The following is a 24,621-nucleotide window of genomic DNA, read 5'->3' on the forward strand; positions in this document are numbered from 1 at the left end:
CGGAGAGATACGAACCGTGCAATATTTTTAACACCGACGAGACTGCCTTGTTTTGGCAACTGCTGCCGAGCAGAACCTTGGCGCTAAAGAATGAGAAGTGCCATGGCGGCAGATTGAATAAGGCCCGAGTCACCGTTCTTCTCACGACAAACATGGACGGTTCATCAAAGCTGCGGCCGCTTGTCATAGGCAAGTTCAGGTCTCCTATGTGCCTGCGAGGATGCACTTCACTCCCAGTCACATACAACTCAAATTCTAAGGCCTGGATGACCAGAACATTGTTCGAAGCGTGGCTGCGTGGCTGGGACGAGGAACTTGCAACGAGCGGGCAAAAGATTTGCCTCCTCCTCGATAACTGTTCTGCGCACCACTGCGGCGTCACGCTCAAGAACATCGAGCTTTGTTTCCTGCCACCGAACGCAGCAGCGGTTTTGCAGCCCCTCGATCAGGGGATCATCCGCGCTTTCAAGCTGGGCTACAAGAAACGCGTCATTGAGCGGCTGTTGGTGAAATTGCGGGTGAACGACGAGCTCAAGATTAATTTGCTGGCCGCAATAGAAATGATTAACCGTGCCTGGCAAGACGTGACGCAATCCACAATCCGCAACTGCTTCCACCATGCTGGACTATGTCGAGAGGATGCAGAAGCTGCTAGTGAAGCGCGCACTGTGCAAGATGACAGCGATGTTGCCACGCTGTGGGAAGAACTCGCTGATGTTCCGGACGCTGTGCCCGAAGAAGTTGCCCTGGAGGATTTTCTCACTGTTGACGACAACGTAGCCGTGACAGCGAGCCCGTTGGACTCTGAAATTGTTGCCAACATGCTGGCATCTGGTGCGAACGAGGAGACCGAGGAGCCGCCGCCGGAGGACGATCGCCCTCGCCCGACGTTGCACGAAGCCCTCGCTGCTACCGATCTGCTGCGCCGATACTGCTCCGGAATACAGGGAAGCGGACTGGAGTTTGTGGAAATGATGTCGTGTGTGGAAAGTGCGATTCTCGCTGATGGAGTTAAATGCAGTGTTCAGGCGAAGATCACTGCCTACTGCAAATAAGTGAGCATTTATCTGCAATAAATTTCTTTTGTAGATTCATGGTGAGCGGCATGGTTTTTCTTTAGTTAGTGCGTTTTCGCTGCGCTGTCTGGACATCGTGTATAACGAATTTGGTACTGAAGTTCGTTATAAACGGGTTTGGTTATAGCGAAATACTTTATATAGCGAACAAATTGCGTTGAATTACGCAGTTTGTTATAACCGGGTTTGACTGTACACTGGCAGCTATGGATGGCCTGGGCAGTAAGAGTACTTAAGATTAGTTCTTTATCATGGCTGTTCTCTTGAAATTTTTGAAGTCTTCCTGAAAAATATACATGAGATTTGTGCAGACACTGTAATCGATCATTTTCTTGTTGTTCTTGCATTTACTTATGTTGTAATAATCAAAACAATGTAATGTGGCTGATAGTATTCAGTTGTGGAAAATGTACTAACTCACATTTTGCGGAGTCTTGTGAAACGGTGTCCTTATTCTTGACAAGAGAGCTTTGTTTTAGTTGCCGTCAGCAGATCTTTTGATAAAGCAATCTACCTTCAAACATGTTGTGCTTCTGCTTCATATTTGTTCAACACATAAAATCGGCATCAATTTTATTTTTTGACAGTTTCGTCAAAATGTTCTAATGCAAACTCTTTACTTCAGTACATATAAATAACAGAAGTGGTGCCATTGAATAAGTGTCTTTCAAATGGACCAGCCACTTAAACCGATATACTAGAGAGCTTGGCTGCACCGATTGATTGCATTACATCACATTGTGATTGTGTGTGTGTGTAGCACAGGCCAAAGTTGGTGCAAGTTGCATCATACACAAGCAGTGAGTTTGTTGTCTATTCATGGTTGCTTTTACAAGAGTCCATTTTCTGTGTTAATAAAAGCCTCTTTGTGGTACTAACGCTCTTGTGTATGTTTGTGTGTTTGCATGCATCTCTCTTGTTCTCGGGGGAAATTGAACACTGCTGCCAAGTGCATGCATACAGAGGGACACAGTGGTGCCAACAGTGCAGTGTTCATGTCTTTTTTTTTTGTTGACACCTGTTTAAATCCCTTCTGTTTAGGGAAAGAGTACCTTCATTGCTAATCTAATTCATATTGCTTCTGCAGTCAGTTTCCTATAGTAATCCTTTCACCTCCATATTAATCTGAAATTGTTATAGCTGTATGTCACTTGTGCTACCTCCACTACATTGCCCTCATAGGCAGCTTGTTACTTCAGGATTGTAAATCCTATAATTTACTATTTCATAACCGCTCAAAATTAGCTGGTTTTGGGGAGAGTGCAATGGGACAAAAAAGTGGCCTGGTGTTTAACAAATTGTCCAATTAATTTATGTAGATTAGTTGATAAACTATGGTAAGGCTTCCTATAAACTCTCTGGAATGCAGAACGTAGAGCTGTACCTTTTGGAGTCTAATTGGTTGGGGTATTTTTGCAAGTAAATGATGCAGTGGGCTAGGCTCAAAGTACTTGTTGCTTAACAAATGTGGAGGTATCTTCTCCTAGGAGCAGATCAGTGGCAGAGGAATAGAGCATCAAAGTGCATGATATGTCCATGAAGTTCAACCCCTCCTATCTTTTTGTTTATTAAAGGAGCAAAACCTCTTCTCTTATCATTCATTGGCACTTGCACACCCTTTGTGGTTGTGCAGCATAGTACCATGTAGCAATGCTCTGGGCTCATTTTTTCAGTTTGATTGAAAGTAAAATTTTTAACTTCCCTGCATCTCGTAAATGATATGCAGATGATATTTTTGATAGACTGCTTATGCTTGCAAACAAGGGATCCAGAGGCTGTAATCAAGATGCTGTGTCAAGATGGATGAAAGTTCTGCGAAATTTGGTTATCAGGCTGCGTGTGTGTGTCCTAAAATTTTCTATGCCTACATTTTTCATTGCAGTCTGAAGTGCTGAGGTCTGGTGTGAAATAACTAGTCAAGCTTGCTTGTTATCTTCAGCTTATGCATATCTTGATTACAGAACTGCACCGAACAGGATCAATCACTGGGTTAATAGTCATGGTCTTGCACAACCAATATGCTCTGATTAGGCTTCATGAATATTCATTTCCAAATTTGGGACAGCTTATATACATGCGAAGTGTTCACCTTGCTTCTTCTTGACTCTTGCTAATCAATGCAAAGTACTAGCAGGAGTTTTTAAACAATTGACCCAAGCGAAACATGTTTTTTTTCCTCAGGGAAACACCTTTTGTAACCAACATTAAGACTGAGCCCAGGGATTCATCCTCAGAGCGACGTTCACAAGCCAAACGTCAATGGTGGCAACAGCTCAAACAGCTTGACTGGTTGGCTGGAAATGGCAGGTAAGTTTTCATAGCCAATAATAATATGTAATAGTTGGTTTATTAGAAAGGTAAGGCACAGCATCTTTCATGCTTTTTTCTGTGGACGCCTGAACTGCACTGTAAGGGGAGAGAGTGAAGTGGGAGTGAAAGCGGAAAGAGAAAGTGGTGCCATAGTAGAGGACTGCACAGCAATTTCGACCACCTGGGGATCTTTAACGTTAAGTGACATCGCACAACACATGGACACCTCCGTTTCACCTCCACAGAAACGCAACCACCATCATAGGCAGTAGTTAAGGTGATTTGTTTTAACATGTTTATTTTTGTGTTTTAAAAATGATGAGAAACACTGTAGAGTTTGTGCAGGACATCACCACCGTCTATCCTCCTTGGGGACACTACTGGCCAGTGTCCAGGAATTTATCAGCTCAGGCACGGGATCCGAAGTGATATGAACAAGATAGAGAGGAAATGTGCTGCTCATTGATGCGGATTCCAGATTAGTGGCAGACTCCACATTTCTCTCTCAGCCAACTAAACAAAAGTTAAATATTTTCAGTCAAATTTTGTGTCAAATGTATGAAGTGGACAACCAAGCATTGCATTTGCTACTAGTCTGTTTGGAATCGTTGCTCCTTGGGGACACTACTGGCCAGTGTCCAGGAATTTATCAGCTCAGGCATGGGATCAGAAGGGATATGAACAAGATAGAGGAAATGTGCTGCTCATTGATGCGGATTCCAGACTAGTGGCAGACTCCACATTTCTCTCTCAGCCAACTAAACAAAAGTTAAATATTTTCAGTCAAATTTTGTGTCAAATGTATGAAGTGGACAACCAAGCATTGCATTTGCTACTAGTCTGTTTAGAATCGTTGCTCAGGTCAGATGTTATTTTAGACGTTTATATATGTTTTGGCAATTTGGGTTGTCACAGATGCGTGCATAATCAGCAAGTTATTGAATTTTGAATAAAAAAGAATCAAATTGTTTTTTTATGCCAGGAATATAAAATTGCAAGTAATCAAGGGATTTGACCTTAGAAACAGGCTCCAAAACATAGCTTGAGCGCTCCAAACTTGTTTTATTGGTCTAAAACTGTTCCAGAATGGCATTACTGCTCCCTGAGCTAGTCCAAAATGGTAGAGCCTGCTTCCACCCCGGCCTCACACCTAAAATAAGTTTTAGTCTGGCCTCCAAAACAGCAGAAAAAAAATTTTCTAATTAGCTTCTAGTTCGAATTATCTAATGGAATCAAAAGAAAACTGTTTGCTTTACAGTAATTCTATCTTCATGACAGCTGTCTGCGTTTGAGATGAAACCCAAGCAAAAATTAGTTATTCCCAGTTCTGTCAAATGCTTTGCTTTGCGTACGCACGCTGTTGAAAAGGTTGAAGGATTGCTTCAAAAGTGTAAAATCATCGCCGCCCTGTCGCAGTGCTACTTGGTTGTATTGAAGCCTGTGCAAAAAGCGACCCCTTCGAGTTTTGAGGATGCTTCACCGCAGAATCGCACGATGACGCACTGCGGTGAAGCGCGCTGTTTAAGTAACGACTAGTGGCAATTTACTGTTCTGTACAAGAGAACTGAATTGTAAATGGAGGCTACATCATTCACGCAGTAAGAGAGGTCGTATTTCAGCTCTGTGCTTCTACTCCACTACCAGAAAGACGCCTTTGGAAAAACATCTGACCAACAGTTAAGTGACTGGTAGAAATGTGTTCAAACTGACGTGTAGGGGTCCGCAGACACAACCATGAACACAGTAAAGGCGTCAGCAGCTTCTAATGCTATTGCATTGCCAATGCATGAGGTAATTGGATGTACCTGGGAAATTTATTTGCTGCCAGTTTATTTGTGGGTATACTATTTGGTTGGAACTGAAATAGAGTGAGTGGCTGTCTTGTGTTGGTTCTTTTTTCATCCTCCAGCCCCACCACCCCAGAAAAGCGTGAAGAGATCATGAACACATTGCCAAAATTCTTGTTAAAGGAGCTTTTTCCCAGCCCAACAGCCACAAGGTACTGTGTCCATTCTTGCATGGTGTTCATTGCTGTGTAGGAGCATAAATGGGGGGCATTTTTTTTTTTCTTCTCTGATTTTATGTTTATTCTAGTATTGGGGTTCATGTAACAGATCTCTCTTATTGCACATGAGTTTTCTCTGTATTCAGCATTTTCTTTTAATATGCAAGTCATGTGTAAGCCAGAAAACTATCTCCACAGTATTGTTGGCACCAATTTTGGTCTGAAACATTTATCTTTTCGGCACCATGGAGTCTGACTCATTTTGTTTGCGAGTGAATTGAAAACAAAGCTGGTACTTAACTTTTGCCATTTAACCACCTTTCAGCATTTGGCTTTCCAGCTTGTGCAGTTGTCTGCAGAATCTTATTAGCTGTGTAGCATTAGGAAAGCTGAGAGGGACCCTTTATAGATTTGATATCCCCGGGCTGTGCCTGCAATAATCTGCTGATGTTCACTGTAACAAAGCTGGGCATAATTTAAAAAAAAAGACAAAAAAATAAGTAGCAAGGCCTATCATTTGTGGCTGGACAAATATGAAATTCCACTGCTCAACACCAAAACTGATGTGCTGCATCGATAGTAATAAGGTGCAATGCGGGTGCACTTCCATGGCAGTGAAATGCAAAAATGCCTGTATGCTAGCCTATTTTAATGTTGGTTTATTAGAATGATTGTGTAGCCCTTTTCTATGCATACAAAGGGGCTTTACTGATTACAACAACAAATTGAGATAGAATGTGATTACACATATCCAGAAGCAGAACGGTTACACAGATTACACACATCCAGAAGCAAATTGCCATCTTAAACTGTGAACTAGTAAATGAGGTCTAGTCACTGGCTGTGTCATTTTCATTATAACTTTCTGTCCTGTATATGTTTGGCTTGTCTGAGGTAGATAGGGGCGAGCTTGCTTAGAAGTGTTCTATTTTCCCAGCTTCTCTGTGAACACTAGAGTTCGAATTTCATGCTCGTACTACTGTAGCATCCATTGTCGTCTCGTATAGTATGCTGCCTTACAGTCGCCGACCATTTTTTGGGGGCTTTGGCGGGACTCGGGAAATGGTCCAAATAATCGAACAGTCTGAAAAATTTGTGGGCTTGAAAAGTGTCTTTGTTGCGAAAAATCAACTTTATAAATATCACCGACTTTGCCACTCCAATGTTTCGTTCGTATGTCGATAATAGGGAATTATAGTTGTCATAGCATAGCGCAATCTGCTGCTGTGATCCGCTTCCGTGCGCCGCCCATGCACATGCGCTAGTGCGATTCGATATGACGGGCGCGGCTGCCAGTGCACGCACACTGATTGATGCCGATGCTGCAGGCGTGCGTGCTGCGCCGGGCCACCGGGAAGCATGCAACTCGCTCAAGGCGGTGACTGCATGGGCTGTGGTGCCCCGCAGAAGTGGATCGTGTAAGCTGTAACCACTATAACCCCCCAGTTAGAATATCTCGGCCAGGGATGCTTTCGTCATGTCCATGCCACTTCACAGTATACTGTCAGGCAACTGCAGGTCATTCTCATGCCGCGAATCAATGCACACGCCGTGCTAATTAATAGCATTCAGTTTCAACGATTAACGACGATAATGAAGACTGCAAGATGCAATTCACGGGAAAAAAACGAGCAGAACGAAAGCCGGACAGTGCTGTCGTTTCATTTTCAGTTCGATTGCATACCCTTTCTAGGCTACCACAATGATTGCGACGTGTTCCTTTATAGCCACTGTCTCAAATCAAGGCAACGATGAACAGATGTGGTCTCTTTCCATTGTCCTTGTCCTTATTGCGCTACCTTTTTATTCTAATTGAAAGCCTCTGTCCGAATGACTCGATCTGTTTCGCCTAGCTTTCATGGCCGCACAAAACTGGCTGTTTGTGACAAATATGCCCACTCTCCTCCATGGTCATGCTGAAAAAACGAGCCTTCAGACAGAAAACTATCTCCACAGTATTGTTGGCACCAATTTTGGTCTGAAACATTTATCTTTTCAGCACCATGGAGTCCAGAGTATTGCTTGCGAAAACTTACACATTCCTACTGAGTGCGTGTCGGTACCTAAATGAGGTCCGAAATCTCACGCAAGTGTGAATTATTGGAGTCCGAAAAGTTGGTCGGCTGCTGTAGCAGCGAAATAAGCCATATTGTACCATCATTTGTCTCCAGGCTCAGTAGAACACTAGAGCACCTGTCATTTGTCGAGTGGTGAACCTCTTGTGTCACACTTGTTCCTCAGCATCAGTCTGCAATAAAATTTCACTTACATTGAAGTTGTGTAGCTTGGCAACTCTCGCCATATGTGATGCTGGCTTTTTTGTTTTTATCGAAACTTTGAGTGTAGCGCCATTGTCGAGCATGTTGTTGAACCAAGCCAACTGCCACTTTGTATGTAGGCTGAATGAATGGCGTAGGTAGCAAATGCTTATACCTTTCTTTAATAAAAGTGCTGCCCTTGGCAAGTACTGCGGTTATGGAGTTGCCATTGCTTTCTTCTGGAAATTGCGAATGCAGTGAAGTTGAAAAACTAGCAGCCACTGCTGCAAGAATGAATAGGAACACTATGCAGGCTTGTTTTTGCGGGGAATTTTATCCCGCACAACTTGTAGACGTCACCGCAATGCAATAATATGCCCTGCTTGGCTCCAAGCTCCTCTTCTTGCTGTGCTCATACAGCTGACTCTTGGCAATTTGAACTCAAATAGGAACTGGTCGGGCCAGTATATTGTGTGTGAAAAAGACAATGTAATTTCAAATGAAGCAGAAGTTATTTCAAAACTACGTGCATTTTTCATGAAAACAACCTTTTTCATCATGGGGCAGGATGCTGAAGTTGCAGGAATGGAATACAAACTGCACTGTTAAGGTGAATAACTTACTTGGCTCATAACTGGTGCGATCTGGAAGCGTCCACGGCAAGTGGATCAAAATTTTTAGTGCCTCGCTTGCTGCCATAGCAGCTGTGGGGCCATTTGTTGTGCATGCCATCATTCCACTCGCCACTTCAGTGGCCTGACAACAGGCACAATGTGGCACCCTTCCCTCCTTGTTGTCTCTGGCATGCCATTTGCTCGTTCAGCATCACTAATAGACTTCCGTGTGGCTCCAGATTTGCCCTCTTTCGTATCACAGTTGTGACATAGTCATTCTTTATGCAGTGCTCTGGGTGTGTCGTACCATTTTGCTTCCTAATTTGCATGCATCTGGTAATCTAGCTCATGACTAGGATTGGAACGGACGGTTAATGTACCTCCAACTGCATGCTTCAATCGCCTCACTACACCATGTGATTTAGAGCAGCAGGAGTGGAGAAAGTGCCATCAAACAAACAAAGGCAGCAAAAAGGGCATCACGCTACCAGTCGCGTGATGGCTCACACCACAGGAGAAAGCATAGGAACCTGGCATTGCAGCAGCACATTGCACAAGCAAGCTTTCACCCTCATACACGTAGGCTGTCCTGTCTGTGCTGAATTTTTTCTTTCTAAAGATAAGAATGAACTAAATTTTCTGGTCTGAAGAATTGAAGGGAATAGTCTTGGATCAAGTGATTTCCCCAGCCTATGAAGTGTTCATTGTAGCCTAACAGTGCAGATATGCATTATGAATGCATTGTGAGGTGTTGGAAAGCAACCTGCGCTTGTCAGTGTTTTGCTTGTTGGTGTATCTTCGAAGGGGTATAAAAAAAAAAGTGCATAGTACCCTGCCCACACCACCTGTTGGCACAATGGGCTGCTGTTCTTTGACAGGGGGAAGAAGAAACCAAAAGCTGCGGCCAAGGCTGAGGGCCCACCGAGCCGACGATCACTCATAATGAAAGAGAGTTGGCGCAGGCGCAAAGCAGCCTGGCTCTCGGCTGCTGAGCAGTCTTTGTCTGGTGCTGCTCAGCATGAACGGTAAGCTTCTTTCTTTCTGAATGAATTGGCGCTAGAGGTTAGCAAGAGGAGTTTGCAAGATTGGCGACTAAATAGCAGAATTGAGACGCAAGGAAGCTAAATCAAAATTAAACGAGGGTATTTAAAGATAACCTGAGTCTAAAGTTAATGTTGTTAGTTATTGTTTTCTTAATTAAAAAGCATTAACACAAAGGTTGAGCATGGTGATGACTGTCAGCACTCCGTTCCAAAGGGGACGCTCAACATCTATCCATCCATCTATCCATCCAGAGCTCTGCCACCAGTTATGTAGTCATGAAGTGGTATACAACACACATCTCCAACTACATGTTCAGTGGCTGGCGACCACACAAAAATGCAAATGCCAAGGTGACTTCAGTTAGCTTTGATATTTGCCACTATATACATAGCATTGACTGCTGAAAATGCACCTCGTGTTTACCATTAATGTAGTCAATTTTTCTGCTATTTGTACTTATTCAAATCCACTTACAACAATATCACTTAGAGCAGTATGTCAGATAAAACGATGGACTAACCTGGTATGATCAGCTTTTTGAAGTTTTCTATGGTAAAATAAACTGGTTATAACAATGCTGTCTAGTGAATTATCGGTTATAGCAAATACGTCTTGTCATCAGCAACCAGTCGTAAGAGCAACAGAAACATGGAAATGGTGAAACCACACGAGCCTAACCACACACATAATGTGAATGCTTTCTTTTCAGCCGTCAGTATTTTCTCAGTCCTGCAGGCTCATCGGCGGGCTTTATTCAGAACGCCAGTGATGGGAAGGTTTTCAAAGCTCCAAACTATGTATATTGATAAATCAACGGTGGCATGTCGAGACTTGAATCCTTGCATGCTGACAATACATAGGTATGGGGATTAGGAGGCCGCACAAAAGACTCCTTCATTTTGGCTAAATGTTCCCCACTTGGGGACGTGCAGAATTAAGCACCCCACAAGGAGATGTGAACTAAATATGCTGTGAAACAGTCAAATCTGACAAAGTTTTTTCCTGCAAAGAAATCGACATTGTAAGCTATTTTCGTGTCTTTAAATTTTCGGAAGCTTTTCATTTCTTTTTGTTTTTACATAACCTGGTTATAACAATTATTTTTCATAAGTCATATTTCGTTGGCGCTTAGTATTGTTATAAGTGGGTTTGACTACTCATTTTTGAAACTCATCTTCCTTCAATAAGGACCGCGGGAAGTGCGTGACAATATATATATATGGCAATCTGATTTTGTTATTACAAGTGTCAACAAGGTGCTCACATAGTTAAAATTTTTTGGCACTCTGTTGAAGAACTTTCCCTTATATCATGGTGGAATGAGTGCAAAATGAGATTTATCCTTTGCATTGAGCATCCTGTTTTCACACAAGCTGCAGTTATGGATGGGAAGGGGCACGAAGTAGGTGTGCGGGTGTTTCTTTTTAACGCAGCTCATCTGCCAACAATGATCCACACCCCAGCAGCAGCAGCAGTAGCAGCATTGTGGTGAAACAGGAACCTGTGGACCCAACGGAGGTGGAGCTTGTGATGGCTGTGGAAGTAAAAAAGGAGCCTGTAGAGACTGCTGTACAGGTGAAAGAGGAGACTGTGCAGGTGAAAGAGGAGCTTGGGCCAGAAGAAGAGGGCATCCAGTACCTGGCACGAACGAGGGCACTGCGGAAGTGCCGCCAGTACCGGCAGAATTTAATAGCACAGGCAGACTGCCAGCAGAGGTATTGTAACCTGTCCAGTTGCCACTAGGGTGACATACTGCAACCTGTGAGATAGCATTTTGTACTATGCACCAACTGTTCACTTTATATTGAGTGCCAGTCAGGTAAGAGCATTTTTGCGAGTATTAGAGAGGACTTCACTGTTATGCACTCTTCCCGGTTGTTTAAAATCTCTGTTTGGGCTGTGTGGAGCACAATTTCTCACTTTCAGCCGTTGCTGTTGTAAATAAATGGCAGTATGTATCATAGCCTGGCAGGGTGCAACAGTGAGGTGTCAGGGTCTTGTGTCGTGTCGATGTTTCCATTTTTTTGGCACATGCTTTTGTGGGCTAGCGGCCTCTGTCTCCGTGAGGAAATTATGTAGTTCAGTCGACATTGCTTGCTGGTGTGGTGAATGGATAGCTTAGGTTAAAGCTCTGTGTCAAGCTTCTAGCTTGCATATCAGCTGGATTTCAGGGAAGTTGTGCAAGACAGCATGGGAATTGTTTCCATTGCAGCTCTCGTCCCCTACGCCACTACAATGCTCGGGGGATCCACATTGCAACCAACAAGGACATGTGCGATTGCCTACGCTTGGAGTGCCCCGGCTGCCATTTTCCGTGCCCCAAGTGTGGTTCATCAAAGTGCGGAGATGAGTGCCGGTGCAACCGGAACTACACCTACGAGCAGATTGAGATTGATGGACGCCCTGACATTGCATATGTGAACCCGCTGTTGTCATAGAAGGCCCATGTTTCCCTCCAGCCTTCTCTTTTTTTTTTCCTTTGTGGCTGCTTGTGTATAGTTGTTTTTTTCATTATGAGCAGGTTACTGGTCCATCCCCTTTCTTTTTTGTCACATTTGAGTAGTTCACAACTCACTTTTTATGTAAACTTTTGTATTAAATTTTCTCCATTTTTTTTTTCGTCACATTTGACTGGTTCAAAACTCACTTTGTATGTAAACTTCTGTATTAAATTTTCTATTTGCAAAACACTTTCTGAAAGGAGAATATAATTATTGCTTGGAAAAGAATCTTTGAAAAGAAGGGGGGTGTAAAGCTGGTAACTGTTAATGACATCTAGCTACATGCTTCTCGAGCTTTGGTGGCAAGGTTGGCCTTCAAGTGAAGCTGTGCTTCATTTTTGATGAACATTAAGAAAAAAAAGTTCCTGACTGTGAAATGTTTATTATGCAATGGACAACAACAATGTAAATCAGCTTATCATTCAGGTTCTTTGCACATTCTTGGACTGGTAAGCATATCTGACAGGCTCATTTGGCTTCTGGTTTTACACTGTTATAAGCAAAGCAAGACCAGCAAGCAGCAGCACTGCTTGCTCTGTAAGGGCATTTTAACCAGTGTTTGCAATACTTCACTGCTATAGGCTTCATTTTCATTATGCATTCTATAGTCTGGAGAGAGGTCTGTGCCAGGTTCTGTGCAGGGTCTCTTTGTATGTGTATTAGTTACTGGCAGTCATGCACGCAACCATACTCTGGGACAACTTTCTGTGGCAGTGTGGTGGAAGCTACGGAGCCGGAATGCAGCAGCTCACTTCGCACAAAAATGTAGTGCATCCAGATATTTGTACGGAACTATTCACCTTATTGAATCAGGCTTATACTACACTACTAGCCAGTACAGTGTGAATTTAATATGCAGCGTTTATGTCCTCGGCTGCGCGACCTGTCGACAATCCCCACCCATTTCTGTACGCGTTCGTAACGCGCATGTTTTGCAACTTTATCTTCATAAGCCATCAGCGACGTAAAGAACATGTTGCTGCTTAGTGGGAGCCAATGAAATGTTGAATGAAAGCTGAACAAGCATTGGCTCCAGGTACTCTGAACTACATGGCGTAGTAAAACAGGAAAGCCTCGCCCCCGTAGCTCTGGTTCCATTGCCACAGAAAGGTGTCCCCGAGTATAGGAAAGGACGTTCCTGGCAACAGCAGCTATTTAGTGGCATTTGTTGATGTCAGGTCATTTTTTTGAACGACAATAGTGCCATGATGAAAAATTGAGGAACAAAAAAGGTAGTAGGGTAATTGGGACAGAAGCTGTAACTTGCTAGGGTGGTTGAAAAGTTCACTGGATTTTGCTTTTTGTTGACAGTGCTGCAAAGTACCAGCAAGATTACTTGGCTCCGCTGGCATCAGGATTGTGATGAGTTGCACAACCAAACCTTGTAGCCGTGTGGGGAGGCGTGGTTCTCAAGCCAGCAGGAGCAGGTAGTATCATTAAACCGTTGTTAGAAAAATTGACTGGAAATATTTGCAGTTTGTGAGAAAGCCCCCTTTAAATATGCTGAAAGCACAACTGCTCACTGTGCAATCATTTCTTACACAATCTGACCAAGTGGAAATTTTGCATAGCCTGTGGTGCCCAAGGTAGAGCTTTGTGTTGGTGTCCGAAATTTTAATGCATTCTTAACGCATTGTATTACAGAACACTTTCTTTGCTTTTGAACACTGCAATTTGAAAATTTGATAGTGCTCTTCAGCTTCTGGCAAGGGTAGTTTTGACTCATACTGGGCCTCAGTTACTGGAGTTGTGTAAGTACTGACCAATTGTACACATTCTGCCTAAAAATATTTTGTTAACTCTATCTGCAGCTAAGGGGGCTATGGACACAAAAAAAAAAAATTAATTTGAATAAAACCTGCATAATACCTTGGGGCAAGTCAGCTGAGATATCTGTCAAAACGATGTTTCCCTTCTATGCTCCAGCATATAATGTAAATCTGTTGTGGTTGAAACACGTCAACGGCACAAGGGAGATTTGATTGTAGCATTTGGCGAGTACACTCTACATCCTACAGGGATGTTCAGGCTTGCAACATGTAGTTAATTGAAGCCTGAAGGCATTATTCAGTCTCTATGTGTTTGCAAACTCCAAATGGTATGTTTTCTCCTCGCGTGACTCATGTCAACTGCGGTTGGTGTATATTTGGTTTAGCTTTTTGCACTGCTTAGCTCGCGTTTGGCGTTACTGCGTCACTTTGCACCGCACTCTCTTCTTGTGGTCGCTGTTTTTACAGAGCAGCCGCCAAGCAAACAAGCTAGACGCGACATAAATATGGTTTAAAAAAAAAGTGGTGCTGTGGCCATCAAACTCAGAGCCTGGAGATGAGCGAGCTAGGCTCTTGGATTCCGAACTGCAACCGCGTCGTAACCCAGGGCTCATTGCCGTTGAGGTCGATGGGCTGCTGCATGGTACGCTCGATGTAGTCCACACAGCCCCTCGCGTCCACCAGGATCACACTGTGTGTCCTGCGTGGAAGAAGTTTACAGCAAATAAACCTCGTAGTCTCCACGCTTTAGACTGTGATGAGCTAACTCCAAATGGAGGGGAGTAAGTCTATTTGCAACTAGGTACACATAACTGGATCACCGGGAAGTTTCTTTTAATTGCACTCATCTGCTGCATTAACAAAGCCAAAGTCAGCCACCTTTCTTTAGCGTAATAAGAATTATAAATTTCTCTTTCCTATAGCTTCTTGGTGATAGAACCCTGTCCCAAGGCCAACATCCAGCACATACTATTCTCCCTGGCATGATACCAACACTTAGGCCAGTTTCATGGCCCTTGCCCACAAGTTCAGCTGCTTTTGCTTGCTTTTCAGTACGTTTGAGGTCTCTATCAAGTCATTGCTACCGCACCCTTTGAATTTACCTGCAGGCAAGTTGTACAACATTGATTTGGTTTTAATGCGAAGCCAATAATATCCCCACCAGAGGAAAAAAAGCTGATGTCGACATCTGTAATGGATTTGCTAATTGGGTGACGTGGAAGAAATTAATTTCCCTGAGCGAAATTTGAACCCACAGCTGTGCGAACAGATCTGCTTTTGCTTGCAGCTGCATTAGACCACTGCAAATATGGCGTGGTTTCTTAGTCAAGATTAGTAAACTACGCCATCGCCACAGCATAACCTTTCCTGAGTGGGTGCCAGTCTATCGCACTGTGCTTCCGTAATCAGACTAAACAACAACGCGCAGGCGCTTAAGCCAAAGTTCGAACGCGGGGCCTGTTTAGTGAGACGGAAGCAACTTCATTGAGACAACGGTCAATGAGCGCCGGAGAAAATCCATCTTCCACTTTGCCTCTAGTCAGCGGCTGGAATCCCTTGCAGCACAGCAGCAGCAAGGACTTCACTGATGACGTCCTGCTGGACGTCACGAAAGTATGAAATCTCATTAACGAGGCGAAGTATTTTTAAAACACCGCGAAACGTATGCGGGTGCGAGTGGAGAGGGCGACCCATAGAAACACATGTAAACACAACTTGCCGCGTCAGACTTGCAATACTTGCAAGGGAATGTAGTATGCCATGCAGCATGATGTCGGGGCGTGATACAAGACGTTCACCAAAAAATGAGAAGGGTTCAACGCTGCTGAACCGAGTAAAGCAGCGTTGAACCCTTCTCATTTTTTGGTGAACGTCTTGTATCACGCCCCGACATCATGCTGCATGGCATACTAAATTCCCTTGCAAGTATTGCAAGTCTGACGACTTGCGGGACCGTTCACAGCACGAGAAATTGCGCACAATTGTAGACGGTAATGCACAACCGGCGCTGTCACTAGCAGACGCTCCGGAGCTGGAGGCGGCCGCGGTGGGTATCGCCAGCTACGCTGTCGTCTGCCGCAATGCGCGAATCTCGTTCGGTTCATATTGTCGTATGGCGTAGACAACTGCTTTTTAAATGTAATTCTGTCTATCACGTATCACTGGAGCGACAGTATTATCAAGCTTATTTACCCTAAACAGCAGCTGATCAGACTGTAAGCAAAACTGCGCGATTCGCTACACCCAGCTTGCCTTTTGGCGGTGTCTAGATTCATAACACAGGTTATTCGGAGAGTTTTAAAAGTAGACTGCCTCCGTAATGACGCACCGTACTTTATCACACACTTCTTCAAAGCGCCGGTCAACGTTTAACGACCGGCCACCACTTCTGGTGTTCTGCGAAACGAGAAAAATGTTCCGGTAAGTTGTGTTTACATGTATTTCTACGGGTCGCCCTCCCAACTCGCGCCCCAACATGTTTCGCGGTATTTTAAAAATACTTCGCCGCGGTAATGGGATTTCATATTTTGACGATCTGTTCTAGGATGTTCATAGTTGCTTTGTACCGAATAATCACATCACAGGTGCCCCGTGAAATGAGAAAACTGCTTTGGAATATTTCGATTCCATGTATTCCTATGGATGCTAACCTTATTTTTCACCCCCATTCGGCTGGCGTATTGCCATACCATATCCCGTAGGCGCACTGGAACAGACGACGCTTTCAGCGAGTTAAACGGCGATTGTTGCTGAAAGATCTGTGTGAACGCAACCTAAAGGTAACATACACTCACTGAAGGCAAGATTTAGACAATATATCCACTATTTGACGCCTGGTGGCGCTGCTGAGAGGAATCGCGCGCCAGAGCGTCGTCTGCTCGAGTGCTCCTACGGGACATGGTTTGCTAATACGCAGTCGGCTGCGGCGCTGCGAGCGCCCCCTAAATATACAGTGGCCACAAGCTCAGCTAGGGAGATGGACGAGCCGGAGACAGGCTTATTTTATTATTCCTCATTCTCGAAATATGAAGCAAAAGGCGGCGAAGAAAAAAATACGGAGGCGCTGAATAAATTAGCAATAAGTCTACTTGCTTTTAGTTGCTTCTTTTATGCTGCTTGTCTTTTAATATTTTCTTGTATGCTTTTATGCATTTCATTGCTCATTACATGTTCTCTGCTACAGTGACGCTGGAAGTATACATTGAGTGGGAAGGGGGAGGGCTAGAACAAAATTTTATTCTTACCTTTTTTTTTTTTTTTTTTTTTTTATTGCCCATGTGCATAAATAGCACTTGCTCATTATACGATCTCTCGCATTTCTGTGCAGAATGAAACTGGTGAGCAAAAGTAGCGCTCGGCATGGCACCTGCTCCACTTTGTTTTAATTGATAAAACTGCTGTTCTGTGAAAACCAGAATTGCGCCTAGCATCTCAAATATATGCGTTTTGGTGCTTTATGGATGCCGTCAACATTCAATTGCCTATTTCGACGTGTATAGTTGCTATAGTTTTGTCGGAACGAGATGGTCCCAAGTTATGTTTAAGCAGAAAACAAAAAGAGGGGGGGGGGGGGGGGGGGGATAGAACGTAAATAAGACAGAAAGGAGGAGGGGGTGTGGCTGATCCCCCGCTAAACAGTATTTGAAGCCGCCGGCCGCCGTTTAACACCTGAACGCACCTACTCGAGAAGCCGGAGATCGCGCCAGGCTTTAATCGCGCCGCGGACTTCGGGACTCGACTGCTACTGCTCGACGACTCGGCCTTGCCTGCACGCTCTTGCTCACAACAAGTTGGGTGCTTTGATTCAAATACAAACTTTCTCTCCGTTTCTTCTTCTTTTCTTTTTTTCTTGCGAAATGAAGTGTTGCTTACAACCGCAAAAATACGGTGTATCTGTTTCTTCTGTGGCGGGGTTTTGCGATAAGCGTTCTTTTTAATTATTATCCACACATTCGAATTCAATCGAAAATATTTTATTTGGTTTATTCGCACTCTCAAAATGCTCGCTTCTTGTACATGCTTGCCCCTCTAGGTCTGCCCAGCCATCATTTTTGTTGGGAGCGGATTCTGTCATCTTTGAGCTTCAAAGCCATGTTTGCGATGCGTGCTCGCGGAGCACCGACCCACGCGAAATACTGAGCTGTACAGATCTGTCGGATAGAGGCATGCTTTACAGAGTGCGAACAGAGTAGATTTAGTTGACTTGTGGCATATACTATGCAACGTGACTTGCAGCACTGCACAAACCGCTGGTTGACGGCACTTCGAGTTTTCAGCTAAGTCAAAATTCGTCGCGATAACCTCTTAAGAAGCGATAAACAAAACTCTATAAGAAGACAGCGCTAAAAAGAACAACCACACAAGAGAGTACGCGGCACAAGAGCGGCACGTAGCGGCAGAGCGGCACAAGAGCGGCACACAATTGAGAGTACGCGGCACGTCCGTGTCCTCTCTTCTGTGGTTTTTCTCTTGTGTTGTCTTCTTACCCAGTATGATTCACCAACGTACTAGCCCAGCACCATGTTTTATTGATGAACAAGGTGCTTATTACTTTATTGTGCACTCATATTTATACATATGATACTATATGATAGATATACTTCGTCCGTGCTGTTTTAAACTGGTGATATGTCCTTCATATTTCCTTTCCATCCATCCATTTCACTGCTCAGTTGGGAGGAGGGTTTCGTGTCTTCTCGTGAATTTCTTCGGGAAATAGACGGACTTTAATCATCGTCCCAGTGGCGATTTGATTCTTGTAGGTACTTAAGCGTTTAGCCACCTCTCCGAATTGTGTTGTAAATGCTGGAAAATATTTAATGCGTTGCGACAGGGGGGAAATGGCCGGCAGATTTAACGCACAGCTAATCCATCACTCTCACATTTGCCTGCCGTTGTCCTTTGTCACTGTGTTTTTGCAAGAGACCGTGTCTTCAGCTACAGCCAGCCGGCGGCTCTCGGCCGCAACCGCCGCTCGCTAACTCGGGAAGTTTAAATACATCGCGATGAACCGCTTTGGAGAAAAATAGGTTAGTCCTAAGCTGCCTTTCTTACACCGAGAGTCCTCACAGTTTTTCCCGCACAGTGTAAATCCGATTTACTTTAGCGGCCAAGAGTAAGGGGACAACCGTCAACGTTGTAAAATGCTAACTTTGAATTACATGCGCTTCGCGCTTCTCTGAATGACCGTGACCTGAGCTGCCTACGCCACGTAGCCTACGTGGAGGTAAACACCTGCTGGACATAAAAGCTTGGAAGTTTTGCTGTTTGCCTGTGCCGTGTCTGGCGAGGAGCCTTGCTCTGTCCAACCTTCATATTTCCATCATCCGAGTGGGAGCTCGGCAGAACGACTCGGCGACAAACGCTGGGTGTACGAGCTCACGCGGAGGTGACCCTAACCTGGATCCGTAGTACTCGTCCTCGACCCGGACGAATACGGAGCTGAGGCTTCGCAGCGATTCCTCGGACCTGCCCTCGGCGTCCTTCAGCAGTTGGTCGTCGGGAAAGTACCTGCATCGGGAAAGGCCACAGCGCAGCAGATTCGACGGTTGTCTGGATGTAGCACTGTTGTGAGTCACAATGCATATCGTGCATAGAGAGATAAAAAGCGCGTGAACTTTGACTCCTGCATTTTACGGACAGCAAGTTTGACGCCAGTGTAAAGTTGTAATTAATGAACTTGCCTATAATAGGTGAATCACGATTTCCTTTCTTCTTTAGATTAGAGCTCGTATCGCGACCTTTTGTGGTGATCGGGTAACTGTCGTGTTATCGGAATGTTCACTTTGCTGGTGTTTTAAAAAATATGAGCGTTACGAATATCGGTTTATGTTTGAAATTTAATACTGTAAGAGGACATAATTTAAGACGGCGTAATGAGGGCGTAAAACTTTCCGCCCAATTAAAGCTCACGAGTTTCTTATGCTTTCGGACAGATATCTCGAGACGAGAGATGCAAGTCTACTGAGTCCATCCAGCAAGGACCTCAGAAACACATGCACATCTCACTCTGAAAATGAATTCTAAAAGGGATTTTAACGCAATGAACTACAGCCAGCGATAGCAGGAGCAAAGTGGACATTACCAAACACAGACCACGGAAAAAGATTACCTCCATTCGAACAAAATAGAAAATGCAGGTCGAATTGATATATAATGAAGGTTTGGAGTTATACACGCATCAAAGAGCTCCCTCGTGTCTCTGTGTTGGCCTCTAAGGCGGTCACGAAAAAAAGCAGAGAACTAAACTCACTCGGTGCTGTTGTTCATCATGGCGATGAGCTCGTCGACGAGCGCCTGCTTTCGTCCGGCCTTTCCTTGGCGGACCACGATGTCGCCGAACTGCGCTCGCGACTCGACCACCTTGCGCCACGGCCGCAGCGGGTTGCTGTTGCCGAACGCGTGGAAGCCTGCGCAACAACGGAGCTGAGTGTGGACCTCGACCCAATGCTCGTTTATCCAAATGAACTAAAGTAGAGCGAGAGAAAGAAGATAGCTGCACAGTATGAAAGAGCACTGAACAATGGTCGAGGGCAGACATGGCAGTAATTGAATTACAGTAATGAAATTACTGTAATTTAATTACTTTTCTCGGTAATTTGTAATGTAATGAATTACTTTTTCAGTTTGGTAATTTAGTAATGCGTGAATTACTTTTTGGTAGTAATTTTGCAGCAAAGTAATTAATTCCTCTTGAAATTACTTTGACTAAAGTGCGCCATCACTCCTTCAATAGACAACAAAGTAGAGTGCGGAAAGCAGCGTAAAGCCAGCGTAACGGATTGGCAAAAGGAGACAGAATTGAGCTGAACTAGAATACTCTGAAGAACAAGTTGTTTTGTTTAATAGCTTTACTTAGTTTTTGCATTTATGGAAACTACAAAGTAATTTTAAAGTAATTGAATTCAGTAGAAGTAATTGTAATGTAACTTTATTACTTTTCGGGGAGCAGTAATGAGTAATGTAATTTAATTACTTTTCTGCGATTTTCAACAAAGTAATTAGTAATGTAATTTAATTCCTTTTCAAAAGTAATTTTGCCATGTATGGTCGAGGGGTAGCCTCAGTTCGCAAGCCGAGCCGTTTCGACAAGTGGACTTGTCTTCGTCTGGGCCCAAAGGAGTTAATTACTCTAAAAAAAAAAAAAAAAAAAAAAAAAAAAAACATTGCTCCCTCACAGAGTGGAATTCCGCTCGAAGCTGGCGTTAATCCCATTCCGTGGCTTTTTTTTTTTTTTTCGGTACTACGCAGTATGGTTCATGGGGTTGAATAATTTATTCTACTATACGGTTCATGCGCCAGGCAGTTGCTTAGAATCCTGGAGGGGAGCAGAGTGGGATTGACGGTGTTTGCAAAAAGCGGCAACTCGAAGCGTATGCTTGAAGCTTGTCGCTTCAGCCTTTAAGCTATCGTCCGTATGTGCAGTGAGGTGGACTCGGAACCGTGTCACTTCTGTCCGCATATGCAGGGTGCGAGCGTTCACTTTCCTTGATAACAAAATTGTGCGGCATGCAGCGTGTGCTCACCGGGTTTCAGGTGCACCGGAGGCGAGTCGAGGGCGTTCGTGTAGCAGCAGGCTTGAATGTCCTGCCGGGATGGGCTGCGTAAAGAGAATTCATCACTCTGTAAGGGAGTCTCAGTGAGGCGCTCTTGCTTTTAGTTTCTTACCGAATCGTTAGGTCATACCGCTTTTGCTCTGCCAGAAGCAGGCTACCGTCTCATCTCTAATTCTCAAGATCTCAATTGTCAAGATTTAATTCGCAATAAAATTTACATGTCCGGGCCCTGAGGCGCCCGTACGGGCATCGAAGCGCCGTCGTTTGTTTCTTATTTTATTGTCATATATATGTGTGCTTGCTATTTTAGTTGTTGCATTCGCGGATTACGGCATAGAGTTTCTTACCATAACATCAGAAACTGTACGGGTTACGGTAAGAGGACCGGGAGTGTCCTGAAACAGCACTTGGCCGCTTCCTGTTGAGGTGCCTGCTGATGTTCGAAAGCGGAGCTAACCTGATGTCCAGTGTGACGAGCAGGAACCTGTCGTAGTCGCTGGCTTTCCTTCGCAGGTCGCGCAGGTAGGTCATGCCGTCCTGGACACCTTCCAGGTACCGAACCGCCAGGTGGCCTGCGGGAGCGTCGGCTTATCGCTTATACCAATGGCGGAAATTTGACTCGACTCACACTTTAGAGAAACGCTCGTGTGAGGGAGAGTTCACAGCGAAAGAGATGAATGTATGTTGCAGCATGGCTCCTATCTTTAAAGACTGACACTGTCGAAGGATGGGTCATATATGACCCATGTACGGTTAAGCGCAGCCGCAATACATGATACGCACTCAAGGTTCGCATTCGTTCGACCAACTTACCTCGAGGCAGTTTCTCGTCCCCGGTGATCTCGTCCAGGGGCTGGATGATATTCAGCAGGGAAGCCACCTTGCCGGAGACGTTCATGCCCAGCCACGTGCCCCCCACTTTGCCTTCCTCCAGGTCCATCGCTGCACGAAAACAGTGGCCTTCTGGTGCACGTCGGTATAGTTGGGGCACTTAAATTCACATGCTTCAAATGAGGGCGTGACATAATGACACTTCATGATGCCGTCAATAAATCGCGTAGGCAGAGATGGAAAATGACAAAATGATATCACAAAGCACATATCTCGAAGTCTTCGAGAGAAGTTATCGCTATTGTCGGATTTTGGGACGTACCTTTTGGCTAAATGGCGCTGTTATGGTTTTATTTATCAACGCGTTTGAGATCGCGCATGCATCCGGGTTTACGAGTTTCGCTCGGCCTCTTTGGATTAGTGCAGGTGGCTTGCACCACGGGTAATTGCGCTGCAGTGCTTTTTAAAGTTGTCAGGGTAATTCTAATGACAATCTGAACTTTCGCGTGGGCAGTGCCTGCTCGTGTTGGAGTTGAAAAATAACTCTAAACACGCTAAACCGCTCTACCATATGTGACGCTGTTGTAGGATACGACAGTCAATACCTTCATCCTGATATGGCAAAAATGCGAGCATGCAGCTACTCGCCGTTAATCCTATATTTCAAAAAGTGGCTCAACGGTAAATATGGTGCTTTGCCCTTGTCACCATGATGTCCTGGTGGAGGCAAAACCTCAAATCATACAAATCAAATTTAAAATTCCACATGTGCCACGTGAAAAGTCCCAGTAAGTCATTCTGTAATGGGTACCATGCGATAGCCAATCGTGAAGATAAGCCGTGTACAGTGGCTTATGCATCTAGCTGTTTTGTAGCAGAACGTATTCATGCTGCTACGGTCGGTGCCTCAGCTAAGGCGACACAGTGACATTGACTTCAGCGGTGTCCCCCTCTCCCCATCCTTTCTTTCTCCGCATTGTGAAGGAAACATACCATTAAGGGAAATCAATCAGTGCACGCTGCCAGGCTCGAGCAGCGCATTGTTTCTTTCTGGGACTGTGACCTACTGAGCCGAAGCGTTCGTGGTAGCAGACAAGAGGTCGAAAAACAAGCGCTCGAGTGTCGATTCCCTGAGCGGGTCCATTCTTCGCTGTCAGTGTCGTCTGTCAACTCCTCACGACTGCTCGCATGTGGGAGCGGCCCTGCTTAGCTAAAAGCGTATGGAGGCACTCTCCCCTTCCCCTCGCGAGACTGGCCGAACGGGATTGATACATTGTGCCCAGTGCGCGCTGGTGTATTCGCGTCACGCTGCTGGGCCGCGGGGATGCCCCATATCGAAGGGAACAAAATGTAGCGCACCAAGGCAAGGACAGAGAAAGAAGACACACACATGCCCCATATCTCCAGTGCATGCTGCAATGCGCGGCAGAAACGATACGTGGAACAGCTTGGTACATGCTTGCTCTGATTGCGTTGCCGCCCTTACTGCCTTTTTTTTTTTCTCTCTCTTTTTTTTTTTTTTCTGCAGGGTGCAGGAAGGGGGTGTGCATGGCGCTAGTCGTGCCGTTCCGCAGATGAGACTGGATAGTCTAGCATTCCGTTTTATATATATATATATATATATATATATATATATATATATATATATATATATATATATATATATATATATATATATATATATATATATATATATATATATATATATATATATATATATATATATATATATATATATATATATATTGTGAGCCTTCTGTGGACCTTCTTTCATTTGTACATGCCATCATCATCGTCCCGCGGCTCCGGCTCCGGCGCGCGCCTGGGTTCGTGATCGGATTAAAACGCTAGACAAGGCTTGGCTGTCCTTGTCGCCACGACCTCGCCGTCTTGACCTAGCCTTCTTCCACAAGTGGTGGAGGTGAGAATTGATCCCCTTGCTGTTTTGTGCCCTGCCTCTCGCTGGAGCTACGTTCCGGTCGCTGTTTACCGCCTGCCACCATCGTTATGTCTACCGAGAGCACCCACGAATCGGCAGGACCCTCTACTTCGTCTGCACCACCCCCTCCGACTGTGCCCACACGACAACGCGACCCGCCGCTGTTCGCTGGTCGTCGCGACGAAGACGTCGATGACTGGCTGGACACCTATGAACGCTGCAGTAACTACAACCGGTGGGACGATGCTCTAAAATTTTTGAATGTTTCTTTCTACCTCATTGAGGTCGCCAGAACCTGGTTTATTAATCGCGAACCACACACCACTAACTGGACAACATTCAAGCAGCAGTTCCGCCAATATTTCGCGGACCCAGCAGTTCGGACTGAGGTCGCGAAGAACAAGCTCGCCTCTCGCCTCCAAGGTCCCGATGAGTCGTACGCGTCTTACATAGAGGCCATACTTGCACTCTGCCGGCGTGTTAGTCCCACCATGCCGGAACCTGAACGCGTACACCACGTCTTAAAAGGAATTAATTCTGTGGCTTATAATACCCTGATTGCCCAGAATCCGTCTACTGTTGACGCCATTATTGCGACCTGCCAACGCATCGACCAGCTGCAGTCCTCCCGATTGCAGCCCGGCATTGCTACTGGCCCGACCTATGCCGACCTGGATCTACGGGCACTGATTCGAGCCATCATCCGGGAGGAGCTCCA

General features: G+C 44.9%; 2 protein-coding genes across 4 annotated transcripts in view; one reads left to right on the forward strand and one right to left on the reverse strand.

Moving 5' to 3' along the window:
- The window catches only part of LOC146198100 (uncharacterized), a 65,329-nt gene extending 53,403 nt beyond the window's left edge, over positions 1-11,926 (forward strand). For all 3 annotated transcript variants that reach the window (XM_084593424.1, XM_084593422.1, XM_084593423.1), the window contains 5 exons: positions 3,258-3,383; positions 5,296-5,385; positions 9,142-9,288; positions 10,741-11,022; positions 11,520-11,926. In XM_084593424.1, coding sequence (XP_084449550.1) covers positions 3,258-3,383; positions 5,296-5,385; positions 9,142-9,288; positions 10,741-11,022; positions 11,520-11,745 — 871 coding nt within the window. In that variant the 3' untranslated portion in view covers positions 11,746-11,926. The remainder of the gene's footprint in view (positions 1-3,257; positions 3,384-5,295; positions 5,386-9,141; positions 9,289-10,740; positions 11,023-11,519) is intronic.
- A 244-nt stretch (positions 11,927-12,170) lies between these two features.
- The window catches only part of LOC146198101 (transport and Golgi organization protein 2 homolog), a 55,849-nt gene continuing 43,398 nt past the window's right edge, over positions 12,171-24,621 (reverse strand). Inside the window, exons 2-7 of the mRNA XM_084593425.1 lie at positions 21,947-22,075; positions 21,591-21,705; positions 21,104-21,177; positions 19,831-19,987; positions 18,978-19,088; positions 12,171-14,277 (exon numbers count right to left, since the gene is read on the reverse strand). Coding sequence (XP_084449551.1) covers positions 14,121-14,277; positions 18,978-19,088; positions 19,831-19,987; positions 21,104-21,177; positions 21,591-21,705; positions 21,947-22,075 — 743 coding nt within the window. The 3' untranslated portion in view covers positions 12,171-14,120. The remainder of the gene's footprint in view (positions 14,278-18,977; positions 19,089-19,830; positions 19,988-21,103; positions 21,178-21,590; positions 21,706-21,946; positions 22,076-24,621) is intronic.

This window comes from Amblyomma maculatum, chromosome 2 (assembly GCF_055883805.1).
Source record: "Amblyomma maculatum isolate TAMU_Amacu chromosome 2, ASM5588380v1, whole genome shotgun sequence".
NCBI classification, from domain to species: Eukaryota; Metazoa; Arthropoda; class Arachnida; order Ixodida; family Ixodidae; genus Amblyomma; species Amblyomma maculatum.